Raw genomic sequence first — 26,827 nt, 5'->3', positions numbered from 1 at the left:
TTAAAATATTAGAACCTCAAGGTCAAGCTCGGTTCAAGCCTGGTGTTTTATCATCAAAGCTCGGGTGTGACAGCTCTTTTGAATAGCCTAAATGAGCCAAAGCCCGGCTTGAGCTCATTTCTTGGCCTTGTCACTGCCATTATCCATATAATGAGAACCCTACTCACCAAGCAACATCATTTGATCGAGTTGAAAAAAATAAAGTAGAAACTGGGTAGTTGTAGATCAGCTAACCTCTGAAGGATTCACTCCAACATCCGAAGAAACAGAGCTTGTTAGTGTGCCTTACCTCTGAAGATCGGCTTCACTCCTACGTCGCTTCACTCAATCACAAGCCATGATCAGATTTGCCGGTGGCCTATGCAGTTAATGCGGTAAAATATCGGATATCGGTCAAGGACCGATATTTGAGATATAGGTTATCTCAGTGAGATATCGGTGGGATATTGGTAATTTTAATATAATGCAAAATTTATATATATAGCAGTTTAGCACTGATATATCGGTGATATATCGGCTTTATCGGTGATATCGGTCAAATATCGGTGATATATTGGTTATATCGGTCAATATCGCCGATATTATCGGTACCGATATTTTGACCGAAATTTGAGACCGATATGTTACTAGGGGACCGATATATAACGGATATATCACCAAGATTAACTGCATAGCCGGTGGCTAAAGAGTTTAGGAAAAAAACTAAAGAACGTGTGAACTAGTGACATGCCAAAGGTTATGTCGGTTATGTTTAACTCATTTGGACAAAACTCAGGCTCGAGCTTGTTTCAAGCCTTTACTTGTCTGATCTCGAGTAGCTTCAAACAGTTGGGCTTGTTTACACCCGTATTCTTGATGAATCAAGTGAACTAAAAAAATTAAAATCTCTATTCCTAATTTTTCTTTATCGTCAATGGTTCATTAACAAATCAATAAAGACAAAGGTCAATGCTAGTTCCACCCATATCATATTTAGGATGGAAGCAAGTAAGATACAGTGTCGTTTACATGGGTTTGTCCTTGGGTACAACATTGCGGGGGATTCTGTTCATCACACTCTCATCAACTATCTTGTAATGTCTTGAAAAGCTTCTGTGGATCGTACCTGCAAACCCATCTACTTGTTCTTCATATGTATTGTACAGTGCAGGTAGTGTCACCGACAAAATCGTTCCTGGCATCACATTTCAAACCCAAAATATCTTACAAACTGGACCATTCACCAAACAGGCTAACTCAAATAACAAGGTTCTCTTAAATCATATTTCGCACACTAGATATTTGCTATAAAATAAAAATTACTGACTAACAGGTTTTAATAAAATGGCAAGTCAATGATAAAATAATAACAGGTTAATTTCGTTTTAAAATATTCTGAGGGTTTGTAAGAGAGAAGTTGAGTTAAACTTCAACACCTGTAAGCAGTCAATGCTAGTAGAAACAGGCACCCAACACACAAACACATCAAGAGCATGTATAAAATGCCCATGAACAGTGGAATCAAAACTAGGCCTGTAAACGAACTGAACGTTCATGAACTTGTTCGGCGGGAAGTTCGTTTATGTTCGTTTATTTAATAAACAAACGAACACGAACAAAAAAAATTGTTCGGTTAATTAAATGAACGAACATGAACACACCTTGTGTTCGTTCATTTATGTTCGCGAACATTCTTTTATGTTCGTTTAAATTTTAATAAATACATAAATAGTTTTATTTATATAAATATTAGGTTTTCTAACTTCTTATACAAATATAACTAATTAGTATATCTATGAACCCTTATTTAGATGTGTTTTCGGATAAGATGTAATATATTAGACTTATTTCTTCAATCATGTTAATTTATTTTATTCAAATATGTTCAGTTAATTTTTTTTATGTTCGTTTGTCTTTATTTATGTTCGTGAACTGTTTGTTTAGGCTTTAAACGAACGAACATGAACATGCCCGATTTCTTAATGAACGAACACGAACAAAAAAATGTGTTCGATTATATGTTCGTGTTCATGTTCGGTTAAAGTTAAATGAACGAACACGAACATGCCTATGTTCGTGTTCGTTCGATTCGTTTACAGGCCTAATCAAAACATATAACGGAGATTGATGTTCTTACCTATATATGCAAGCGTGCAGAAAGAGACTAAACTACCAAGAACAGATAACAGCCACAGAAATCCCACAACCTGCGTGTTTGATAAAATAAATAAATAAATAAAATGTGGTCATATTCAATTTCATTCCAGACATTCATTATCTGATCTTTTAGAGGTCAAATAATCAGTTTCATACTTCGTTGTAATAAAAATGATTTTCCAAGGGTAAAAGAAAGTTACATGTATCAAGTTTCTAAACCTAATTTAGGACGTCCCCCTTTTAAGAAATGTGTGTCCTTTTAATTGTTATTTATTAAGTGCTTGAGTAATTATCTTTCAAACACTAGTCTCAAACATTTGATTATCTGATAATTACAGCGACCAATTTTACTACAACTGAATATCTGGAATGTTTTATCAATTATAAGTGCACAGTGCACTGTATACTAAACTAATAAGTTTCTAATGCAGTTGTGTTCACAAACCATGAAAAACAGCCTGAAATCCTTGCCAAGGGTGATATCATGCGCCAAAAGTAACAAATAGTTTACTTTAATACGAAAAGACGCAGCAGCATAATTCACCATCTCCTCAGACAAGACCAGTTCAGGCAATGTTTGAATCTGTCTGTGCAATATTAAAACAACTATAGTAAGCAAATGGCAAACTAGAAGTCAACAAGGCTGAGCATATAATTTAATCATATTACGATCTATGCAGTTAATATCGGTGATATATCGGTTATATCGGTCATATCGGTTCCCTAGTAAAATATCGGTGTCAAATATCGGTCAGAATATCGGTACCAATATTATCGGCGATATTGACCGATATAACCAATATCTCATCGATATTTGACCGGTATAACCAATATATCACCGATATTTGACCGATATCACCGATATATCACCGATATATCACTGAATTATTATTGTTAAATTGCTATATATGTAAATTTTGCATTATATTAGAATTACCGATATCCCACCGATATCTCACCGAGATAACCTATATCTCAAATATCGGTCCTTGACCGATATCCGATATTTTACCGCATTAACTGCATAGATTACGATGTATAAAGGTAAAAGCATGCATACTTATCCCTTAAGGACGCATAATTGGCATGTAGAAAACGCAGCACGATCAAGAACAGCAGAACATCAGAACAAAGTGTTAAAAATGATACCCCTGATCTCTCAAATATCAGCCACGCAACAGTTGCAACAACAATGATGCCCAATGAAATACGTTGCCTCTTCCACAACAGGACATCAGCAGCTATGAATTAAGAAGCAAAATCATAAACAAAACATGAACTAAATCATAACTTTTCGTCCATGATATCACTAATCAACAACTCAAAAACATTGTAAAATGATACAAAATCCCCAAATCAGACTCTGATACACCATATCTAATCATCCATCAACTCCACTACCAAATGAATCTACTCTAAGTTCTGAATACGTAGCCATATACATATATATGCTTATAAGCTATAACTAAACGATTCAACAAAAGCATCTTTAGATAGAATTTATTGATACAGTCTCACCGAATATATCACTAATCAACAACTAAGATTCATTGTAAAATAATAAAAAATCCCCAAATCAGACTCTGATACACCATACCTAACGATCCACCAACTCCACTACCAAACAATTCTACTCTAAGTTCTAATTTGCATCCATATACATATATGTATACAAGCTATATGATCCAATAATAGCAGTTTTACATAAAGTTATCAACACAGCCTCACAGAAACAATAGATTAGTATATTACTCTACAATGCAATCAAATCTGTGTTTCTAGGTCATATAAACTAGTTTCCTACTTCAAGTCTGATATAAACAATCAACAAACTTGAGCGAAAAGTTTCATAACTAAATTTCACTCAACTCCACTACCAAACAATATATTACTCTAGAATGCTATCGAATTTGTGTTCCTAGGTCAAATAGACTAGTTTCCTACTTCAAATCTGACAAACAATCTGCAGATTCAACCGAAATATTACATAACTAAATCTCACTTAACTGCACATAGTACTAGCAATCACTAACAATTTGCGTGAACATTCACTTAACAGTAATAATAAGAGGAATTATACCTTTTCCTCCGCCCATTAACTGATGAATTGTGGTCTGGCGATCAAACAACCGGTAACCGGAACTTGTGGACGTTGAACACGTACTGTTATTATCTCTATCGACGTGATCGCAAACATCGTGTGAATTATCCATTGAAATGTCACAATTTCACTGCGAAAAATCAAAATCAGTTGAGAAGAAATTTCATATCACTGGAGCAAATGTTCAAGAGCTTCGAATACATACCGGAAACTCGAGGACTGTAAACTTATGAGCCTCGAAACCTGATGGTTTTGGTTAGGGTTAGGGTTAGGGTTTGGTTTACTTTTCTCTCTGCGTTGAATTGATGCGTTCGGCCGGATTGTTCATCGGGAATTTGGAAAAACTGGTATAATTTTCTTCGGTTTTATTGCACGGAAGGATCTGAAGATTGGGTTTATTGCAATTTGGTACCTATTAACTAGAGTAAAATGCTAAAATGGTCCCCAAGTTTTGGTCACATTCGCCACATCAGTCCAAAGATAAACCTTTTATATATGGGTCCTGAGGTTTCACTTTTTTGTTGCATTTTCTATTCAATTGGCAAAGTTTTTGTTTCATTTTTGTCGTTTTCCTCGTTTAAATGAAGGGTATAATCGTTATTTTACGTCTGAAATATATTTTAATAAAAACATAAAGAAATATGTCGTTTTCCAAGCAAATTTCTAACAAAAATTTCTATCCCGATTTGCCAGTTGGATAGAAAGGGCAACAAAAATGAAACCTCAGGACCTAGATACAAAATGTTTCATTTTTGGACTAAAGTGGCAAAAGTGACCAAAACTCAGGGACTATTTTGGCAAAAGTTGCAACAAAGAATCCCAAACTTGAACATGATCGGGGGTCAATTACCCATTCTGAAGCTAGAACGGAGCTCGCAATCCCATACTTGCGGCTTACAAAGATATTCGCTCGCATTTGACTTCTTTTATTAAGTGTCTATATTTTGATCTTCTCCTACCACCATTACGTACCCATATTTTTAAGTTACGTTGGGCTAGTGTTAACGTTCTAACGCATCTAAGGATCAACGTGCTCTAATTTCACTTTGTCACGAGATTTTCTTTTGAGGACGGTGTGGCACCCCGGTTTCCAAGAAGCCAACCAACATGTCCCACACTCCCACTTATGATATGGTCACCAGTTTCGTCCCGCCTTGAACTCATCATGAGTGGTAAAACAACTCCTCACCAATGGTGCATTCGACATGTAAACGTATTTCACTAAGGCCAACCCCGATAAAATCCGAACTCGCTATCAAACCCAAGCGTTTAAACACAAACCTCACATCTTCAATAAAACTAGAAAAAAGGGTCAAAACCAGGAAGTAAGAAAAATAGTGTGCCTGTTTTGTGATAAAGCACACAGGTAAGGATACATTTACCTGGTTCTAAAACGCACACAGATCCCATTTGGCTTACTTATCTCTCCATTTTTGTCTGTCAATTGATTCGCACAACAACAAATGGCACTTCGAGCTCTCACCAATGTCAAAACCCTAGGTCGGTTACGTCACCAACAGATTCGCGGACTGCAGACGTTTACGCTTCCTGATCTTTCCTACGATTATGGCGCACTGGAGCCGGCGATTAGCGGCGAGATTATGCAGCTCCATCATCAAAAACACCACCAGACCTACATCACTAACTACAACAAAGCTCTCGAGCAGCTTGATGATGCCATCGCTAAAGGAGATGCATCTACCGCCGTTAAATTGCAGAGCGCCATTAAGTTCAACGGCGGAGGTTCGATTTTATAGTTTTTGTATTAATGTTTATCTAATTATGTTGTTTCGATACGTTTAGTTGTATATTTTGTTAGTAATTATAGTTGAATACATGCTAGAAGGACCTTTGTGTTGTTAAACTTGCAATATAATCGATATTAGTGGTAAGTAGATTTGACATCATGTGGTTTGAATCCATATGTGACTGCTATTGCTTAACAATTAAGTAATTAACTTTTATCATCAGGAATATTGACTTTGGGATGGTTAATTGACATGCATATTAGAAGATGTTATTACTTAAAAGTTTTGTGGTTTCAAAGAAGTTTATAGTGACGCGATAATTATCCGTAGGAGATTCGGTTAGATTGGAGCAAGTGTGTGATCATGATGGTTTTGTGTGTGAATAAGTTGCGTTTGATTTTTGCAAGCTCTATAAATAGGTGTGATAAAGCTCATAGCGATACGTAGGGCTGGCAATTTTGACACGAACATGACACGAACCTACACGAAGTTAATAGGTTTCGTGTTTAACCTTAACAGGTTTCGTGTCTATAACAGGTCGACATGATAAGACCTGTTTAATTTCGTGTCGTGTTCGTGTTTACCTAATTCGTGTTCGTGTCTTATCGTGTTCGTGTCTTAATAGGTCGTGTTTGTGTCTTAACAGGTCATGTCAGCCACGATATGACCTGTTAAAATTTAAGACCATTATGCAGGTCGTGTTTATGTCTTAACATGTTGTGTTCGTGTCTTAACAGGTTGTATGATACGTTGGTAATTTTTTAGTGTATTAACAGGTCGTTTCGTGTAACATGTTTATTATTAGGCTCGTGTTTGTGTTTATAAAATCTGGCACGATAAGATTTCGTGTCGTGTTCGTGTTTACCTGTTTTGGGTTCATGTCTTATCATGTTCAGGTCTTAACAGGTCGGGTTGACACGATATGCCAGCCCTACTCATATGAACATCTTGAGATTTATTGTTGCTGACACAGTGCCACTTCTTATAGTTTGTGTATTAAGTTAATGTAATGATGGTTGCAATAGTTATGCTATTCACTGGTTGTTCAATCTCTTAACACGATAGATAGTTCAATACTTTTCTATTAGCTGGCTGTACTAGATTCTAACTAGTAACTAGAATTAAATTCATATACATACAGTATTCTTTTTTTAATTTTTTTTCTTATACCAGGTCATGTGAATCACTCAATTTTCTGGAAGAATCTTGCCCCTACTCGTGTAAGTCTGTTTTCTGATAATCCAATGATGATTCTGAGCATAACACTTGACTGAAAGATGATGTCTTTTTATGCAGGAAGGGGGTGGTGAGCCGCCACATGGTTCGTTGGGGTGGGCCATTGACCAGCACTTTGGTTCTATGGAAAAATTGGTTGCCAAGATGAATGCCGAAGGTGCTGCTGTTCAAGGCTCTGGATGGGTGGTATGTTATACTGTCTCGTCTATAATTCGTATCATTCATCATTTTCAATTTTTATCGTTCATTCTGTTCTTGAACTCTGGTTTAATATACATGTTTGCGATATTCTTAGTGGCTTGCAGTGGATAAGGAGCTGAAAAGGCTCGTAGTTGAAACAACTGCAAACCAGGTATGCATTGCTAGTTTTGTTCTTAGACTCTTTGCGGTTTGCACTAAATAAAGATTTCTCATGCATTTACAAGACGCTTAATATGTTAATAAATATCCATCGTGTCCGCTGCAGGACCCTCTGGTTACAAAAGGTGCAAGTTTGGTCCCACTAGTTGGCATAGATGTCTGGGAGCATGCATACTACTTACAGGTAATCACATAAGCTTTTATTTAGAGTAAATTACAAAAATTGTCCTTTATGTATATCACTTATTGCAAATTGTGTCCTTTGTCTTCAATAATTACAGAAAACGTACTCGATGTTTGCAAACTCTTGCAAGTTATGTCCTTTAGCCCTAACTCAGTTAATTTTTGTTGTTAAATCTGACCAAATGGACCCCACATGACGATATTATTTATGGTTAAATCTGACCAAATGGACCCCACGTGAGAGTAAAATGACCAAAATACCCTCATGTGGGGTCCATTTGGTCAAATTTAACCACAAAAATTAACTGAGTTAGGGCCAAAGAACATAACTTGCAAGGGTTTGTAAACATCGAGTACGTTTTCTGTAATTATTGAAGACAAAGGACACAGTTTGCAATAAGTGACATACATAAATGACGATTTTTGTAATTTACTCCTTTTATTTATGCCGGTAGCAGGTTTATGATCCACACAAACAGAAAGTTTTAAAACCCAAATTAATGATCGTCGTATTTACGTTTGATTGTTTTTTCTACACGTGAATACAGTACAAGAATGTTAGACCGGATTATCTGAAGAACATTTGGAAAGTGATCAACTGGAAGTATGCAAGTGAAGTGTATGAGAAAGAATGTCCTTAAAACGACGGATATTGACATGACACCTACCCGCAACATTCGGTGTTATGGCTCTTCAAAAGTTTGGACATGATGTAATAAGGAAAGCCCCATTTTGCCCTGGGGATTAACCCTTGTGTATGCAAAACATGAATAAGCTTACATGTCATTTTGCTTTTCGGTTATTCACCGTTTGTAATCGCAACTTCCTCTTTTGCTGCCTAACTATTTGTGTTGATACTTGATATTTGATCGCGAGATTTTTGTCGCTTAATCCTTTCTTTTTAGCACTATAGTTATGCAGAAAGTATTTAAGGTTGTATGGTTGCTCAGAACAAACACCTGGAGAATAGGATGTCTCTATGTGCTACGACTATGACTGTTCAAATAGCACGTGGCTCGAAACACGCTCAAAACCGGGTAGGTTGTAAATAGGTCAACCTCGAGCTCAAGGCGGTTGGTTGTTAGCCTGCTTGTGTGGCTCGCTTGTTAGCTCGTATAATCTAAGTGTAGTACTTCATTGTTGTATCCGGTAGTATATAACATCAACCTTCCCTTGGGAGAGTCGGCAAAAACCATTTTCGAAAACCTACGCGTCTCCTCTCTACAAGCGGAAAACCCATTTGAACTAAAACCAAGCCAAACAGAACTAAGATGGCTCGGTTTTGGCTCGGTTTAAAACCAAGCCAAGTTCGAGCTCAGTATTCAACATGGTTTGTAAAATCGAGCCGGGCTGCCTTGGTTTGTAAACAATCGAGTTCGAGCTGACCCTGGCTTAGCTTGGTTTGGCTTGTTAACAATCTTAGCTGAGGCTAATGTTATGATCATGTATGCCTTGAAACAGCATTCTCTTTCGGAATCTTATAACACCATTCTATTAAAAAAGTGTCTTGTATATAAATTATACAAGACAGATAATGTGAATAATCAATGAAAACATAATTCTCTTTCTGAGTCTTAGTACACCATTTTATCAAAAAGGAATATGAGGTAGATGAAATGCGCGATTAGAAGGGGTAAGGCTTCACTTGAGCAGGAGCCATTTGCCAAATCTTTAGAGAAGCCTTCACACTTATGTGGGTGGCGTTGTTGAATAAGTAGAGCTTCGCGTCTTTGTATATCGCTTTCGTGGGATACACCCTTGATGTTATAACCGTCCTTCCTCCTTGTGCAAACCCCTCGACTACTGAATGATCCACCTTATATATTAAACAAAAACACATTATCATAGTTAATACATAGGCGAACATTAAAATCGAATATATATTTTAAACTTTACTTACCAATATCCTCATTGTGAGTTCTTCACCATCGACGACAGGGACAGTGCTCCCGTACACCACTCTCTCCTCGTCAAAATCACGAGATGACCTGCATTTTTATTATATATTTAAATTTTTTACTTCATAAATACAATTAATTCAATTCTTTATTCCAATTTTATTTATGTTACCTTAGCTTATCAGTACAAAAATGTGTGAGCACACCTCCTTCAGCAGTTTTAGCAATGTAGAAATAAACCGGAGTCAACTCTGAAAGGATCTCGTCAGCCAGAACCGCTACTCCAAATGGTCCAAAGTGTCCCCTTTCGGCTGCACCTGCGCTCTTGGTGCAACCATGTTCGTAACTAGTTTCACTTGTCGCGTTTAATGCATCTTGATCCACCACAAATGTAGCAACTATATCCAACTGCAATCACCACATGTTATGCAATTATTTTCTTAAGATAATATTTGACCAGTTGATAACATGTTACGTTATATTATATAAATATATAAAAACATTTGTAATTTTCTTGTACCTGTGTAGCTGTGCCTATGTCTAGTGGAATGATTGTACCCGGTTCTAGCTCGATCTCATTAAACTCTTGACCGTTGTATCTCAAACTCTCGATCTCCTCAACCGGCCAATGAAGTAGATGGGTCCCGGTCTTTCTATCAAGTACCACGGTTCTTCCGACATTCTATAACAAAACTCAACATTAGAACGTTTGTTATACTTTGTTATTTAAAAAAAGTACAAAGACGAAATTAACATACGAAAATAGTAGCCCATCCTCTAGTGCGATCCTGGTTATGTTTATCTGATTCGGCAACATAACCCCACGTGACCCGCCTTTTCTTCAACGGGTCGTAAAGACTCTTGGATGCAAAGAACCTTCCGTAATCACATCGATACCCGATGCCCACGTCTAATTCCGGGTTATCGGGAGTCCATTTATCGTTTATTGCATCATAGGTCCCAATTGAATACCAATCCTTACGATGTCCCTCCCAACTTTCTTTAATAACGTGTTTTATACCCGGCCCATACGCGGCCATATCAAGGGCACTATCGTTGGTTAATGACACCGGATAAAAGTCGACACATTCCCACATATCGGTATTGGGAACCGAATGCAATGGCTCATCCAACAACTTGTAATTCGTGAAATCATCGGTATGGTAAACAAATACAAGTCCTGTTTTGTTTCGTTTAGATCCCATGATCATCCTGTGTTTTCCATCGGGACCCTTCCAAACAGTTGAGGGGTCCCGATAGTCTTTTAACCCAATCCCTGGTGGAGTGTAAAGGATTGGGTTGCCGTCATACTTGACCCACTCTACAAGAAGTGGGTCAGATATGTTGACCGGTACCGCTTTGCATTGAAACTGGGAAAAATTATTAGTGTTTCCCGTGTACAATGCAAAGATTTCACCGTTGGGGAGGACGGTGGTCGACCCTGATAAAACCCCCTCAATATCGTACCATTCGGATGGGCCGAGAGCAACAGGAAGCTCAAACCAGTTGATCAAGTCTTTCGACACGGAGTGACCCCATGACATGTTCCCCCAAACCGGTGCATACGGGTTGTGTTGATAGAATAAATGATACCAGCCCATGTGAAACAACGGACCTGCATTAGATAATTTAATGTGTAGATTAACGTTTAAATACAAATAAAACTTATTTTATCACATAAAATAGTTACAATTGTATAATTGTTACAAGAGAATATTTACCTAACTATTATTTAAACGCCACTATTTAAAAACACAATAATAAATTTATTTATTCACTTTAAAAGTACAAAGTAAAATTGGGATGATGACATACCATTAGGATCTGAAGTAGAGTCCAACCAAGAATATTATCAACAACCATAAAATAAACACATAAAAAAAAAACAATTAATGTTGAAAAAAAAACAACAAAAATAGCGAATTCGATTGGGTAATTTTACTATACCATAAATGAAATTTTTCGCGGGTTGAAAATGGAAAGCTGTTCTCTGCCATTTCAAGCGATCAACTTGCGAGTGTTTCCGGGAATATTTTTCCGGAAATGCTGAATTCGTGGCTAAAACTTGTTGGTTCAGAATGACGAGTAAGATAGATAAAATGAATAACAATGTGATATTGAACGGAGCCCCGATGAAGAGCCGCTTTCTAACCGCGGCTGGTGGTGGTTCGGGGTGGTTCAGTAAGGGATTGTGGGTGTGTGCATGCTCAACGTGACTAAAGGGTTCGGTGGTTTTCATGGTTAACTGAGGGACTGTGGTTCTGTCACCTCAATTACCAAGTTTATAAGTAGATATACTCTTGAGGTGCATTATGACATATTATACACGTTTTTAAACATTTCATATATTTTTTTCCTATAACTCTTTAAGAAACTAATTAATATTTTATTTTTCCTATAACTCTTTAAGAAATTAATTAATATCTTATGTATCTTTTTAAATGATAAAGATATCAACGTAGTTAAAGGGAGATGTCACTTGTGATGTAGTTAGTTGTTTAAACTATCTGTTTATTAAGTAAATTTATTTCAGTTGATTCCAAATGTTTTTGTTTACTTATTTCATAAATATAATGTTAAAATACACATATTATTTTTCATTATTTCATTTATAAAAGAGTTTTAAGATCTTTCAAGTGTCTCGTGTAGTAACTAATGGGCGACTCTATAGGTAACAACTATAAACTTTATACTGCTCTTTTAAAATAATCTGTTTATAAGTAGATATACGGCCCGCTTGCGGTATGCGCATAGAATGTATATATGTGTGGACGCTTGGAGGGCAAAAATGAAAGCGCACTAATTTTAACGTTATTTTACTATTTTCGTGAAAATAATGTTAAAAGACAGGGATGGTTAATCATGCATCATGTGGTGGCATTGATAGCCGAAATACAAGGGAGTACATGCACTAATTGGCCTTTGTCTTAATTGTCGAGTGTTATGTGACTTATGTCCAATGTTTGATGCAAAACTACCATAGAGTCGGGGGTCTTACTAGAAGCAGTCTCTCTACTCCTACGGGGTAGAGGTAATGTTGTCTACATCTTACCCTCCTCAGACCCTACCTTAGCTTTGCTATTGGTGGGATTTACAGGAGTTTTTTCCCAAAGAGTTGTAGGTGGAAAAAATATTTACTAAAATAGGTGATTTGAAAAATATTTAACAAAATAGGTGTTTTTCTTTATTTTCTTTCTTTTACTAATTATATTATAAATATTCTTTTTTTAGTTCAATCAACCTATTATCACTTTTATACTCTTTTTCTTCAATCAACACATTTTTTAAACAAATTGAAATTGTTGAGAAAGACCTCTCACCTACTTTTTTATTTATTTTCTTGAGGTAATATTTCATTTACTATTTGGTTTGTGTAAATAATTAACAATTCAATACTCTTGTTAATTTAATTTTATGAAATTTTATGAAATTAAAAATGAAGAGAGAAAACTTTATATTTGAATTATTTAACTTACGTAAATATAAAAGAAAATAAAAGAAAAACCTTAAAAAGGAAAAAAAGAAAAGAGATAGAATAAGTTAGTTAAAAGTAAAATAAAAAGCATTTTGAGTTGTTTGAAAAAAAAAAACGTGATAATGAATAAAAAACAAAATCAAAAAATACAATGTATTTGTTTAAATTAATAAAACAAATAAAAATACTAATTTTGATAAATATTTTTTCTAAATCACCTAGTTTGGTAAATATTTTTTCCCACCACTATCATTTTGGAAAAAAAAAAAAAACTTAAAAACACACCTATTTCAGTAAATATTTTTCAAATCACCCATTTTGATAAATATTTTTTCCACCACCACTCTTTTGAGAAAAAACTCGGATTTACAAAGTATGACGATGATGTTTATAAGTAGATATTTTGGGCCAACCTTTAGCTGTCGAAATAGCGAGTTGCATGTGATCATTACACTTTATTACATTATATTGTATCATATTACACACATTTTTACACTTTATTACATTATATTGTATCATATTACACACATTTTTAAAACATTTCATTTATCTTTATAAGAAACTAATTAATATCTTATATATCTTATTAAATTGTAAAGATACCAACTTAATTAAAGGGAGATGTCACTTGTGATATAGTTAGTTGTTTAATTAACTTGTTTTTGTTATTAAGTAAATTTATAGTGTTTTTAATTTACATTCTTTCATATTTATACAAATCAAAATACACATATTATTTTACGTCATTATTTTGATATAATAAGAACATGATAAAGTAAAAAAATCTATATAAAAAAAATAAAGCTAGAGTGGAATTAAAATAAGACTAAACTGCACAAAAAAACCTTTATGTTATACCTAAACTGCACTTCATACTTTAAATTATAAAACCGACAAAAACCAACCTTTATGTTTACCACTCATCAGAATTTCAGTTTCTATCATCAAGTAATCCGACGGCAAGGAACTCTAGCCGTCGGATCAAACTAAGTTGGATAAAAGAGTTTTATCTGTTAATATTTTACCATAAAAAAGTAAAATATCATCTGCTATACAACCCAACATAATCTTCACACCTCCTTCAACAGATCACGAGAACACATGATGTTAGGAACTTTCCAAGCTTGCAATATCATGTTATTGTTTTATTAGTTAATATTCATTAAACCAAGCATAACGTAAATTCAATTTTATTTCATCATTCACACGGCTGAACAAAACTAAAGGTGGTTGTTGATGATCTGGATTTAGCTAACAATGCTGGTGAAAGTTAATTAACTGTAACGTGATGTTGATAGATAGTCTTTGGATTTAATTATGTTGTTTGATATTACAATAATCAGATAATCAACTATTTGAGTGTTTGACACGTATATATTTAAAAAAAGGGTAATCAATTTTTGACAAATAAACAAGTGAAAATCCTTTTCTAAACACAAATAATCAATTTTTGAAAACTGTGTTTTGTTGCAGTAGGGGGGGGGGAGGGGTGCTTTTGGAAAACTGCGTTTTGTAACTTTCTAAACGCAAATAATCAATTTTTTTATTTTTTTTTACCCAAACACTCAAAACTGATTGTTTACGATTTCAAAACTCGATAATATAAAAATCTCATTCAAAACTCAACCCTAAACACCCTCTAATTGTTGGTGGTCTTCCGCGATAAAAGTGGGGTGGTTATTGATGGGTTTTGCGGATTTTTTTAATTACACTAAATATGAATTTGAAAAGACCAAAAAACCCCCACATGCAAATCATGTGAGGTAACTTAACCGAGAAAAAAAACCGAGGTTAGTGGTAAAGGTTGACCCTGTAGCAAAACATGAACATAATGGTTGGTTTTTGCCGATTTCATAATAAAATGTATGAAGTGCAGTTTAGGTATAATATAAAGGTTGATTTGTGCATTTTTGTCTTAAGGTAATGAGTAAAAGATAAACGACGGTATATAGGGGAAGGTTCATTTGAGAAAAAATTTAATGTGAGAACTGAGAAGAAAAAGAAGAAAGGGCATAATGGTAAAACATTAAATAATTTATAACTCATCCCATTAATTATGTTATCTCTCATTACTAAAACAAAAAAAACATTTTATCCTACACATTTCAAAATTTATCGTACATACATCTTACACTTACCGAAATTTACCCTACGCATATCTAAATTTATCATACACATTTAAAAATTTATCTTACACATACTAAAATTTATCCTACACATATCGAAAATTGTCCTTCACCCTATTTTTTTTTATCTTGAAAGATTATATTTAAAAGTGAGTTACAAGTTTTATTATTTAGCTAATTAATTACACTTAGAAATTTACCTATATGCCCTTATTAATAACATTAAATACACATATTAAATGAAGTAAAATGGAGAATTTCTATTGGTTTAAAACTTTATATGGGGTTATATATGCTAACTAACTATAAGTGTTTGTAAATTTCTTATTATATGTTTTATCAAATATCTTATATGTTTGTAATTTTTTTTTATACTTAACACTATAACAAATAAATAGGTACATATTATTTTGATAAAAACATTAACTTAATTATAGTAAAATTTGATAACAAATGAAATATTGAACTACTACCATCTAGGAAATGAACCAATGGTACTTTAGACTACTATCTAGAAATGAAACAATGGTCGACTTGATTATTATACTTTAAACTACCATCTAGAAATGAACCAAATATATTGGAAGAAAAAATGAAAGCATTATAACCTTTTTAACCACGAATAATTAGCGTAGAGACAACGCTGATACATAATTGGCAACCGAAGTTATCAATTGGTAAATGTTTATATTTTTTTTGTTTGGTTGTGTTTTGGCCTTATAGGTCTCTTGTCCTTAAATTTGACACGTCTTTGTTTTCTATTTACGGATGAGACGTTACTAGATGTGTTTGTTTGTATAATTTAATGTATTGTTGTAAAAAATATATATTATTTTCTTAAAATTAGTACGAGTATACGAGAGTTTGAAATGTATGGAGTAAAAGAAAGATATGATTATAGCATTAATTGTATCTAACAAAACAGATGATATGAAATTCAAAGTATCTGAATGAATATGTTTGATAGCAACTCTTTATTTGGTATTTATGATAAGTTATATGAAACGTAACTCATCATTTTTATCTTTTTTTCCACTAGATCTCTTGATTTTTAAAAGCGCAAATTTTGACTTTGTTATTGATGGATATTTAGTATTTTATTATTTATGCTTTATGAGATATTATAAACTTGTTTAAACCAGTTTAAACTAAACCTTACATGACATTTGTACACTAAAGAGTTAAAACCTTAAGTTGCGACTTATCATTCAAGAATTGCTAATTACATTTCAGTTTATCCTCTCCCCAGCCCAGTTGGTCCCATGTTGTTGGGCTCGTGTCTTCCTTTGGGAGGTCACATGTTCGAAACCACGTCCCAATGATGGATCGTTCCTACCGAGGCATGGTGCGGTCCTGAGGGCAACCCGGTTTTACCAAGCTGTTACCTCAGCGAGTCTCTCGTGTGGGGGCAGTATGGTTTCCGGGCGAAGGTCAGCTTGCGCAACGGCCGGGGCCCGTCGAACATCGCGTCCGGAAGAGCGGGGTTGACGGGGGAATGTCATCGACATGAACCCGATGACCAATAGGTCATGTACATAGAAAGTCATCCTTCAAAAAAAAAAAAAAGATCAAACATAAGACTGCTTACTTTCAATTTCATTAAAAGGTAAATACGAGTGTCCTTAAGGGGAGTGCTTGTCACAACATGTCGATGATCGGGCGCCGAAGCACAGGGGCGGCCCAAAGGGCTTCAGGCCCAGGCCCATGCCTAGGGCCACCTAATTTAAAAGGCCTTCAAAATTTGGCGTGCTTTCTCTATACTAGGCTCCGTGGCCTAGGGCCACCTAATTTAAAAAGCCTTCAAAATTTGGCGTGCTTTCTCTATACTAGGCTCCGTTATTACAAGATAATACACTAAACAACCCACTAAAAAGGCTTGCAATTGAAACAACCTATTAGTCCATTACCCAAATTGAAAGGCCTACAATTATTAGCTATTATATCAATTGAAAAAGTTTTTTAGAATAACTTGATTACGATAATTTAATCAAACAATTTACCTTAATTAAAGCTAGAAAAATAATTTTTATTTTAACATATACTATATCTATAAAAACATATAACTTTAATTTTTTTAACTATGCCAATTATAATTTTTTTGTTTTTAATTGTCTGTCCCAAATCCGGGTAAAAAAAGTGAGTTTTATTACCAAATATGTTGAAAAGAATAATTTTACAAAAGAGTCTCTACTTTGTAGTTCACTTAAAACATCCGAAAACATAGAAACGACCCTGCCGAAGCATTCCATCCACCCTAAGATTTCTTGATTTGAATTGTCCTTCACATTTCACACTTTTTATTATTATGCGCTACATACTACAATTTGATAAGGGTACACTCATTGACTCAATTGTTGTACTTAAGGCGGTAAGGCCCATTTATATATGATAAAATTTAAACTGAATGAACAGTGTTTATTATTATATTAAATTAAAATTAGAATTATTTAAAAATAGAATGGAAGAGATGAGCAAATGGTATCGGGTATAGGTACCAGTCTCAAATTTACCAAACCGGTGTATTTTCGGTACCGGTTCTGCACAGGTATTCACCGGTTTTTACCCTCAAATACCGGTGCCGTACCAGTACTGACCAGTACCGAACCGTACCATACTAGGTATATTCGGTACCGGTACCCACTTTTGGGGATTTCGGTAACGGTATTTTCGGTACCGGTTGGTACCGAGCTCATCAAATCCTGTAACAACGCATCAATGCAAGTAATTGCACCATTTAGATTACTTTTCATACACACAGTAAGTAAACTGTATTTCGTTTGAATGAGGTTTTATTTACACAACTTATTTTGTTTTTTTTTTTTTTGTCTTTTTCTGTAATGAATGAATTGTAGCATGTAAAATTAACTTGGATATTTAGAATATTGATGAGCAAATCATATGAAATCCTGTAAATGAACCGGTATCGTATCGGTACCAAATTTACTATACCAAATCATTTTCGGTACCAATTTGGTACCTACCTTTTGGCGTTTTCAGAATCGTTACTTTCGGTTCGGCATCGGTCTAGCACCATACCTGTATTTATTGATTTTTACCTTCAAATACCATACCGCATTGTACCGAGCATTTTCGGTGCCGGTACCTAATTTCGATGATTTTCCGGATTGATACTTTCGCTGCCGTTACCAGTACCGAGCTCATCCATATTTTAACGTGTTAGCACCGTAATAACTGAACTGAAAACAACCGAATTTCCAACGTGTAGAACGTGTGGGTCCTATTATTATATATTAGGTTATTTAAAATCGTTTTTTTATGACGGAGTGACTATCCTTACCACGTCATTTTATTTATGTTTTGATATTCGGTATCTGTTTGCCATTGCTGACACGCCTTTTGTAGTCATTGGGCCCCGCCGCAACGCGCGGACGGAAAATAACTAGTTTAAAAAAAATCTGGTTTGAATTCAAAACCGGTTCCTAACCCGACCCGATACCATATCTGAAACCGGTTAACCCACTTCATTCAATCGTAATCCCAAATCAGCAATGAACCCTAATTCCCGTTTCTGTTCGGAGCTCCACAGTTTATAGCCGGCGACGCTTCTAGTTATCAATTTCATCACCGTAAGTTTCTAAACACGATGCCTGTTTGATTCCATCATATGATTCATAATCTTTTCGAGTTTATCATATACAGATTGTTAAGATCAATGTTCTTCTATACATATGAAACAAACAACGACTAGAATTCTGACTGAGTGATTGGTAATTACGTAATATTGCAAGCATCTAGATGTTTCTATTCGATTAATTGACCATCCAGCTGTCTGTTTGTAGAATGCATTATGTGTTTATGTAAGCTGAGCCCGAGCTTGAATAGGCTCAAGCTCAAGCTCAGCTCAGCTCGTGAGTAGTTTGTCAAGCTCTAGCTCGGCTCATTGATACTGATTAAATTATATACATTTGTATCTTTTTATATCAATCAGATTTAATTATTTACTTTTATTTATCTTTGTATTTATCTATGCAGTCAATAGCGTGTGCTATAGCACTTAGCAGTGTTGTAAAAGTCGGATTACTCGGCCGAGTACTCGGCGAGTACTCGGTCCTCGGACCTCCTCCGAGGCGACTTTCTCCTAGGCGGTCTCAATTAGTCGGCCTCGGGATTACTCGGGAGTACTCGGTGCCTAGTCGGCGCCTAGTCGGACGTAGTCGGTCTAGGCGGTCAACGTGGTTTGTTGACTTTTAATCGGTCAAACTCGGTCAAAATCGGCCTACTCGGCCTTGTACTCGGACTACTCAGCCTTGTACTCAGACTAGTCGGACTTGTATGCAGAATATTTGAACTTTAAACATGTTTCATTTTAAATTATACTCAGTTGACATGAATTATGCTTATTTTAACACATAAATAATATATAACAATTAATTTTCTTTATATTTACCATGTCCGCGTACTCCCCGAGTACTCTCCGAGTACTCCGATTACTCCCAACTCCCCAGTCGGTCGACTAGGGACCGCCTAGCGACTTTTACAACACTGGCACTTAGTATACATACGATCTCATAGCGGTTCAAATAGTGGTTCCGCTGTGCTAAGTCCGCTATTTTGAAACCCGTATAGCGGTCGTAGCACTGCTTGTCGCGGGTTTTTTTATTTCAGCCCACATTAATCAACTTTTTACATATCACAGTGGAGATATTGTAGCATTGTACCTTATCTTCTTGATTGCTAAAGAGCGAATTTTGTTATTACTTGCTGTTTATTTTATATATTTTTCCTAAATTTTGACAGGCAGTGAAAGGTACTGTATTACAACATGGATGATAAGCACGACGAATATAAAAGAACTGTTTTCGTGACTGTTGGCACAACATCTTTCGATTCTCTTGTTAAAACCGTCGACTCCAAACAAGTCAAAGAAGCATTGTCAGCAAAAGGATACACTCATCTTGTCATTCAAATGGGTCGTGGATCCTACATCCCTAAAAAGGTATCTCAAATTCAATCGGTTCGCAATTATCTTTAATGTATATACTTTTATTTTTTAGTGATTAAAGATATAATCGAGATAATAAATTTTAGTCTAGTGGTGAAGATGGATCATTGGTTGTCGATTACTTTACTTTCTCCTCGAGCATTGCAGACTATTTGAGATCAGCATCTCTAGTTATAAGCCATGCAGGTATTAGCCTTATTAAAGATAATCCGAGATTAAAGGTTTGATCGTTATGTTAATAACTACGGGTGTGAATATTTGACATGACGCAAAAACACGCCATGTTTAGCTAAATGGTTCGGGTCAGTTTCGGGTTGAACTCGCGAACAAGTTTGGCTAACCTGGTCGTGTTTGTGTTGACCCGTTTATCTTTTTATTGTCACAACTTAAAAGTCGGGATTTGTTATGTCAACTTTTTAAATATAAAGAGACTGACATCAATGTTTTATAATCTATAAGGAGAGTAAAGTGCCATTTTCGTCCCCGAGGTTTGGTCAATTTTGTGATTTTCTTCCAAAGGTTTGTTTTTCCGCTTCGGAATCCAAAAAGTTTGAAATCTTGCCATTTTCATCCAGCTCATTAACTCCATCTATTTTCTCCATTAAGTCAGGGGTATTTTCGTCTTTTTAAACTTAAAGGGTAATATGGTCTAACGGATTCGGTTAGGGGTATTTTAAATGCTTGTGTACACAAAGTGAAAAAGACCGAATTGCCCTTTAAGTTAAAAAAATACGAAAGTACCCTTGACTTAACGGAGAAAAATGGATGGAGTTAACGAGCCGGGCGAAAATGGCAAGATTTGAAACCATCTGGATCCGGATGCGGAAAAACAAACCTTTGAACGAAAATCGCAAAACTGGTCAAACTTTATGACGAAAATGGCATTTTACTCATAAAAGTGTTATTTTATATAAATATTTATTTTTTGTTGTTGTAGGTTAGCAATTTTAGAGTATTGTTATGCAAAAGATAAAAAATCAAAAACATTTCGCGGTAAACGTACAGTATTCATGTCAACCCACGTATCTTCTTGTTGCGTGCCAGTTCATGTGTCTGACATGATTTCGGGTTCATGTCGTGTTTAGGTTTGACCCGCCAACACGACTTTTAAAAAAATAACTAGTAAAATTACCTGTGCGTTGCGGCGGGAATTTGGTCGACATCGGTTCGGTTCATTTACGGATCGATACGATACCGGCACCCAGTATAACAACCGAAAGAAAAAAAACATAAAAATAAAGCCAAAAGAAAAGTTTATTGAAGTTTAGGGGTTGTTTCATAACTTTATTAAAGTTTAGGGTTTAAGAAGTAAACTAAATAAATTACAGGGAGTGAAAGTGTAAAAGGCGTATTCATCAGTCCACACAATATAACATAATACTGATTTTAAACTTTTTTGGCAGGTTCAGGGAGCATATTTGAGACGCTAAGGTTGGCAAAACCGTTAATAGTGGTAGTAAACGAGGACCTAATGGACAACCATCAAAGCGAGCTTGCTGAAGAACTTGCCGAAAGAAAGCATTTATTTTGTGCTCGCCCTCAAACACTCTGCGAGGTGACCAAATCACTAAATCTGGATACTATTGTTCCATATGAACCGGGTGATGCTAATCCCGTTGCCAAATTAATCAATAAGCATCTGGGTTTTCCTGTTGATTAACAAGAAATTCAGAATCCATTGATGTGGATCGATCAATAGATATGTTATTTGTATACTTGGCTGAAAGGTCTGAAATCCAAAAGACGATCTTCAGGCCGCATTTATGGGATGTAACTTGTTATAATTATTGGTTGTATTGGCATACTTTTATTACTGTTTTTGAAATCCACCATTGCATCCTATCTGGTTTGTTGTGTGTGGTGGGCTTGGTTTTAAAAAGCGCGCCTCAGTGTAGAGGCTTCAGGTGATGAGTCTTGCCCTTATGAAACATGCTGCGACGTAACATGAGACACGCATATGGGTCAATATGGTTGAGGCACACATTTAGTTTTTTTTTTTTTTTTTTTTTTTTTTTTTTTTTTTTGTTTTTTAAATCATAGAGTTCATTACACAGATAGTCCCCGTGGCTAACACGTTTGAGTATTGAGGGAAAACTTAAAAAGTGTTGCTCAAAATCATATATGGAAGTTGCATGCATTTTAATTTTAGGTATGTGGCAATAGAAACCTATGAGAAGTATACACAAAGGCCTAGGGGGTGTTCACGGTGCGGTTTACAACCGTCAAACTATCCAAATCGGTCATCGATTTGGTTTTGTGGTCAGATTCTTCCTTTTACTTTTGGGTGGTCGGTTTTAAAAGTTTCAAACCGTAATGAATGGTTAGTTTGGTTTACGGTTTATATCAAAAACCGTCTGTATAAAACTAGACCGGACCATAAAATTGTTATGTTAAAACTTCTTTAGATATTTTGTGTTAAATAGATTTAGTTAGTTTGAAGTAAAAGTGGATTAAATATATACAATGTTAATTATATCCATGTAATTTCCCCACTTCTATCAGTACGATATTCGTTGCTATAGCGAATACCGGTGTCGTAGCGATATTGTAAGAAATCAAGCTGATTCTGGTTAAAAGCGTGCCATGTTGGGCTTTGAGCGAATACCAGTGTCGTAGCGATATTGTAAGAAACCAAGCTGATTCTGATTAAAAGCGTGCCATGTTGGGCTTTGAACTAAAAATGGGTAATGGTTTTTCTTTTTCATAATAACAAAATCATTTATTCAGTTATCTTTTTGCTTTTACGCCACTTATACCCTAACTTTCAAACTTTGCCACCACCACCCCTCTACTTTGAATTTCCACAACCACGCCCTATCTTGCAAAGTTTTCCAACATCGCCCCTCTACTTTGCTTTTCCACTGTCACCCCTCAACTTTTATACAATTACGTCACCACCCCTCTACTTTTACATTTCCACCACCACCACCACCTCATTTTTTACACATTTCTGTCACCACCCCTCGACTTTTATACTTTCCTTTTTTACCCTACTACTATATTCCTTCAAGTTTTAGACTTTGTGTTTTTACCCATTGCACTATTATTCCATTTTTATACCCGCTCAACTTTAAAATATTGCAATTTTAATCCCTAGGCTAATACTCCTACTTTTGCAAATGGCAATGCATTGTGTTTTATGAAATGTCTTAGGCATTGTGTTTTACACTTCGTGTCTACTTTGTGTGTCACAACCCCCGATCCCTATTCCCCGGGAACGGGCGGCCGCGAGCCAGTTTCGGTGGTATCACGTTATTAATCAATTTGGCAGCGGAAATTTTCATCAGGACCGTAGTTAGGAAATGTTAAATCAGAGTAAACCACCTCGTTTAATAATATTAAACATATGGGTAAAAACCCAAGTTTTCAATACACACGTTTCATAGGAATAAATCCTATTTATTTATTAAAAACATCTCTTTTATTCTTAGGTAACTTTATTGCCACTTTTCCAAGCCTTCAGTGCTGTCCAGCTGGCTTCTATTTGGCTTTCACATATTGTTACCTGAAACGCGTTTTAAAAACATTTTGTCAGTGGGAAATACTGGTGAGTGAATCCCAGTTTAATCAAGTTTAAGTAAAAACCAATTTGCAGTATTGAGGGCACATCCGCAATTACATTTGTATCCAAGACATCACAATTAACATCAGTGGTACGGTCATACTCAACTTATGGGATGTTACCACGCCAGTAACCAATTTTGTATACAAAACCCCAACATACCCACTATAATTGTATTCTTTACAAATACTCAATAACTGCTTTGTATATATTTAATTAAGTGAGGTTTTGTAAAAACAGTAAACAAAAAGGTTTACAAAAAGTGAATCAACTCACATTGCTGTTTTAGGTTTTTCGTAAGGGTTTCCTGGAGATAATCTATAAATTACACAAATGCACGTGTGTTAGTATAATAACCCATTTTAACATTAGTAATACTCTCCCCGAGACGGCATTCCAACGACTACGTCGGGCAGAACCACGACAGCCGTTACGGAACCCTAGATCAATCGGGCAGCGTATCTAATACGTCTCCAGGGGTTATAATACTTACATCGTAGCAGAACCTCGCTATTTTAGGGGGTATAATACCCGGGTATAGTAACGCCACTACAGAAAATTAAGAAAGAAAGAAAGGAAATGAACGACAAACTGAAGGCTCGTTGCCTTCTATTTATAGGGCTGATATCGCGTCTTCACGTGGCCCGCGTTAAGTAAGGCTAACCCTTACGCGGCCCGCGTTAACCTCCGGTCAACGTATAGCTTGGCCCGGTCACCCTCTAGACTTGACACGGTGATGACACGTGTCATCACCGGGCTGCGCCACATTCCAGGTCGCTCGCGACCCGCATTAACTTAAACGAACTCGTACGCGGCCCGCATCAACTAATGATTTCGGCGGATTCTGGTTGCATTCTAATGCGGCCCGCGTTAAGTTGAGGTGAGATCAATGCGGCCCGCCTCAACTTAATAATTATTGTTTTTAATTTATTTTATATGTTATATTGTATTTTGGGCTCGGTTTTCACATACGGGGTGCATATAAAGACATGTTGGGATATTTTAAGATATATTAGGATGTCAGAAATATTATGAGGGTGTCGGTTTTACCGAGGGTTGTTATATCCTCCCCACCTTGTTTCAGAGCTCGTCCTCGAGATCTACTGGAACAAGTGTGGATATTTCTTTTGCATTTCCGATTCAAGTTCCCATGTGTATTCAGGTCCTCTTTTGGAGTCCCACTTTACTTTGACAAGTACTAATCTCTTATGCTTGAGATTCTTAATTTTCCTATCTTCAATCTGTAGAGGCCTCTCTACAAATTTGAGTTGTTCATTAACCTCTATATCCTTGAGAGGTACTACGAGTGATTAATCAGCTAGACACTTTTTGAGATTAGATACATGAAAAACATCATGTATTCCTGCCATTTCCTCTGACAGTTGTAGCTGATAGGCTACAGGTCCTATTCTTTTAAGGATTTTGAAAGGTCCAATATACCTAGGACTAAGCTTTCCTCTTTTAATGAATCTTACCACTCCTTTCCAAGGAGAGACTTTTAATAATACTCTATCTCCTACTTGAAATTCTAATGGTTTGCGTCTGTTATCAGCATAGCTCTTTTGTCGATCACGTGCTGCTTTCAGTCGTTCTTTGATTTGAATGATTTTGTCAGTTGTTTCTTGTACTATCTCAGGTCCAGATAATTGTTTTTCCCCAATTTCTGCCCAACAGACTGGGGTTCTGCACTTTCGTCCATAAAGTGCTTCGAATGGTGCAGCATTGATACTTGTGTGATAACTGTTATTATAAGAAAATTCTATTAAAGGTAAATGTTCGTCCCAATTACCTCCAAAATCAATTACACAAGCTCTAAGCATGTCCTCCATTGTCTGAATTGTCCTTTCGCTTTGCCCGTCTGTTTGAGGATGATAAGCCGTGCTTAAATTCAACTTGGTTCCCATTGCTTTTTGGAAACTTGACCAAAAATGAGAAGTAAAACGGCTATCTCTATCGGAAACAATTGATAAAGGAATTCCATGTAATGAAACAATTTCATTTACATATAATTTGGCTAATTGTTCCATACTAAAGGTTTCCTTCATTGGTAAGAAATGAGCTGACTTGGTTAACCTATCTACAATCACCCAGATTGTATCATTACCTTTCCTTGTTTTGGGCAGTTTGGTAACAAAATCCATTGTTATCAATTCCCATTTCCAAATTGGTATTTCTAATTGTTGTAACAATCCTGAGGGTTTCTGATGTTCAGCTTTAACTTGTGAGCAAGTTAAACATTTAGAAACATAGGCTGCTACATCTTTTTTCATTCCTATCCACCAGAAATTTTTCCTTAAATCCTGGTACATTTTATCACTTCCTGGATGCATCGTATATTTAGACTTGTGGGCTTCTTCTAATATACGGTGACGTAAATTTCCTAATTTAGGTATCCACATTCTCTTTCTATGGAACCTCCAAATTCCATCTGTTCCTTGTTCTAATTCTTTAATCATTCCTTTTAATCTTTCAGTATCCTCCTTGATTACAGATTCTTGTGCTTTTCTAATCTGACCGTTTAAATCTACTTGAAGATTTAATTTAAGAGAACGTACCCTTTTTGGCTTTTCATGATACTTTCGACTTAAAGCATCTGCTACTACATTTGCTTTTCCTGCATGATACTGGATATCACAATCATAATCACTAAGTAATTCCATCCAGCGTCTCTGTCTCATATCCAATTCTTTTTGCCCAAAGACATACCTTAAACTTTTATGATCTGTAAAAACGGTAAACTTACTACCATAAAGGTAATGTCTCCAAATCTTAAGGGCAAAAATTATAGCTCCTAGTTCCAAATCATGGGTTGAATAATTTTCTTCATGATTCTTAAGCTGTCTAGAGGCGTAAGCTATAACCTTTTGACGTTGCATTAATACACATCCATATCCTAACTTTGAAGCGTCACAAAAGACTACAAAGTCTTCAGTTCCTTCTGGTAACGCTCGTATAGGTGTATGGGTTAATCTTTGCTTAAGGATTCTAAAGGCTTCTTCTTGTTTTGGTCCCCATTCAAATTTAACAGATTTACAGGTT

At 35.7% G+C, this 26,827-nt stretch overlaps 4 protein-coding genes across 6 annotated transcripts; 2 read left to right on the top strand and 2 right to left on the bottom strand.

The window, feature by feature from the left end:
• Positions 1 to 865: 865 nt before the first annotated feature.
• Positions 866 to 4,581, bottom strand: LOC110904930 (reticulon-like protein B16). Of its 2 annotated transcripts, none has more exons than XM_022150793.2 (6): positions 4,443 to 4,581; positions 4,217 to 4,367; positions 3,197 to 3,377; positions 2,582 to 2,723; positions 2,117 to 2,186; positions 866 to 1,174 (listed from the first exon to the last, which is right to left on the bottom strand). In XM_022150793.2, the coding sequence occupies exons 2-6, from the start codon at positions 4,347 to 4,349 to the stop codon at positions 1,005 to 1,007; spliced, it is 696 nt and encodes a 231-aa protein (XP_022006485.1). In that variant the 5' UTR covers positions 4,350 to 4,367; positions 4,443 to 4,581; the 3' UTR covers positions 866 to 1,004. The 2 variants fall into 2 exon arrangements, with proteins under 2 accessions (XP_022006485.1, XP_022006486.1); XM_022150794.2 differs by having other exon boundaries at positions 4,458 to 4,541.
• A 982-nt stretch (positions 4,582 to 5,563) lies between these two features.
• LOC110904932 (superoxide dismutase [Mn], mitochondrial) lies at positions 5,564 to 8,658 on the top strand. The gene is made up of 6 exons (XM_022150795.2): positions 5,564 to 5,980; positions 7,159 to 7,205; positions 7,282 to 7,407; positions 7,517 to 7,573; positions 7,688 to 7,765; positions 8,313 to 8,658. The coding sequence occupies exons 1-6, from the start codon at positions 5,701 to 5,703 to the stop codon at positions 8,403 to 8,405; spliced, it is 681 nt and encodes a 226-aa protein (XP_022006487.1). The 5' UTR covers positions 5,564 to 5,700; the 3' UTR covers positions 8,406 to 8,658.
• Positions 8,659 to 9,388: 730 nt separating this feature from the next.
• Positions 9,389 to 11,901, bottom strand: LOC110904933 (beta-fructofuranosidase, soluble isoenzyme I). The gene is made up of 7 exons (XM_022150796.2): positions 11,610 to 11,901; positions 11,478 to 11,486; positions 10,421 to 11,277; positions 10,183 to 10,344; positions 9,835 to 10,070; positions 9,665 to 9,752; positions 9,389 to 9,580 (listed from the first exon to the last, which is right to left on the bottom strand). Exons 1-7 carry the CDS (start codon positions 11,899 to 11,901, stop codon positions 9,389 to 9,391), a joined length of 1,836 nt encoding a protein of 611 aa, XP_022006488.1.
• Positions 11,902 to 18,696: 6,795 nt separating this feature from the next.
• Positions 18,697 to 22,068, top strand: LOC110904934 (UDP-N-acetylglucosamine transferase subunit ALG13 homolog). 2 transcript variants are annotated; one of them, XM_022150797.2, is made up of 4 exons: positions 18,697 to 18,850; positions 20,022 to 20,220; positions 20,313 to 20,412; positions 21,630 to 22,068. In XM_022150797.2, exons 2-4 carry the CDS (start codon positions 20,047 to 20,049, stop codon positions 21,884 to 21,886), a joined length of 531 nt encoding a protein of 176 aa, XP_022006489.1. In that variant the 5' UTR covers positions 18,697 to 18,850; positions 20,022 to 20,046; the 3' UTR covers positions 21,887 to 22,068. The 2 variants fall into 2 exon arrangements, with proteins under 2 accessions (XP_022006489.1, XP_022006490.1); XM_022150798.2 differs by having other exon boundaries at positions 18,756 to 18,850; positions 20,026 to 20,220.
• Positions 22,069 to 26,827: the final 4,759 nt, after the last annotated feature.

Source organism: Helianthus annuus, chromosome 14, assembly GCF_002127325.2.
Source record: "Helianthus annuus cultivar XRQ/B chromosome 14, HanXRQr2.0-SUNRISE, whole genome shotgun sequence".
Taxonomy (NCBI): Eukaryota; Viridiplantae; Streptophyta; class Magnoliopsida; order Asterales; family Asteraceae; genus Helianthus; species Helianthus annuus.
The sequence above is the reverse complement of the archived record's forward strand: the minus strand, read 5'-3'. Positions and strand labels throughout refer to the sequence as shown.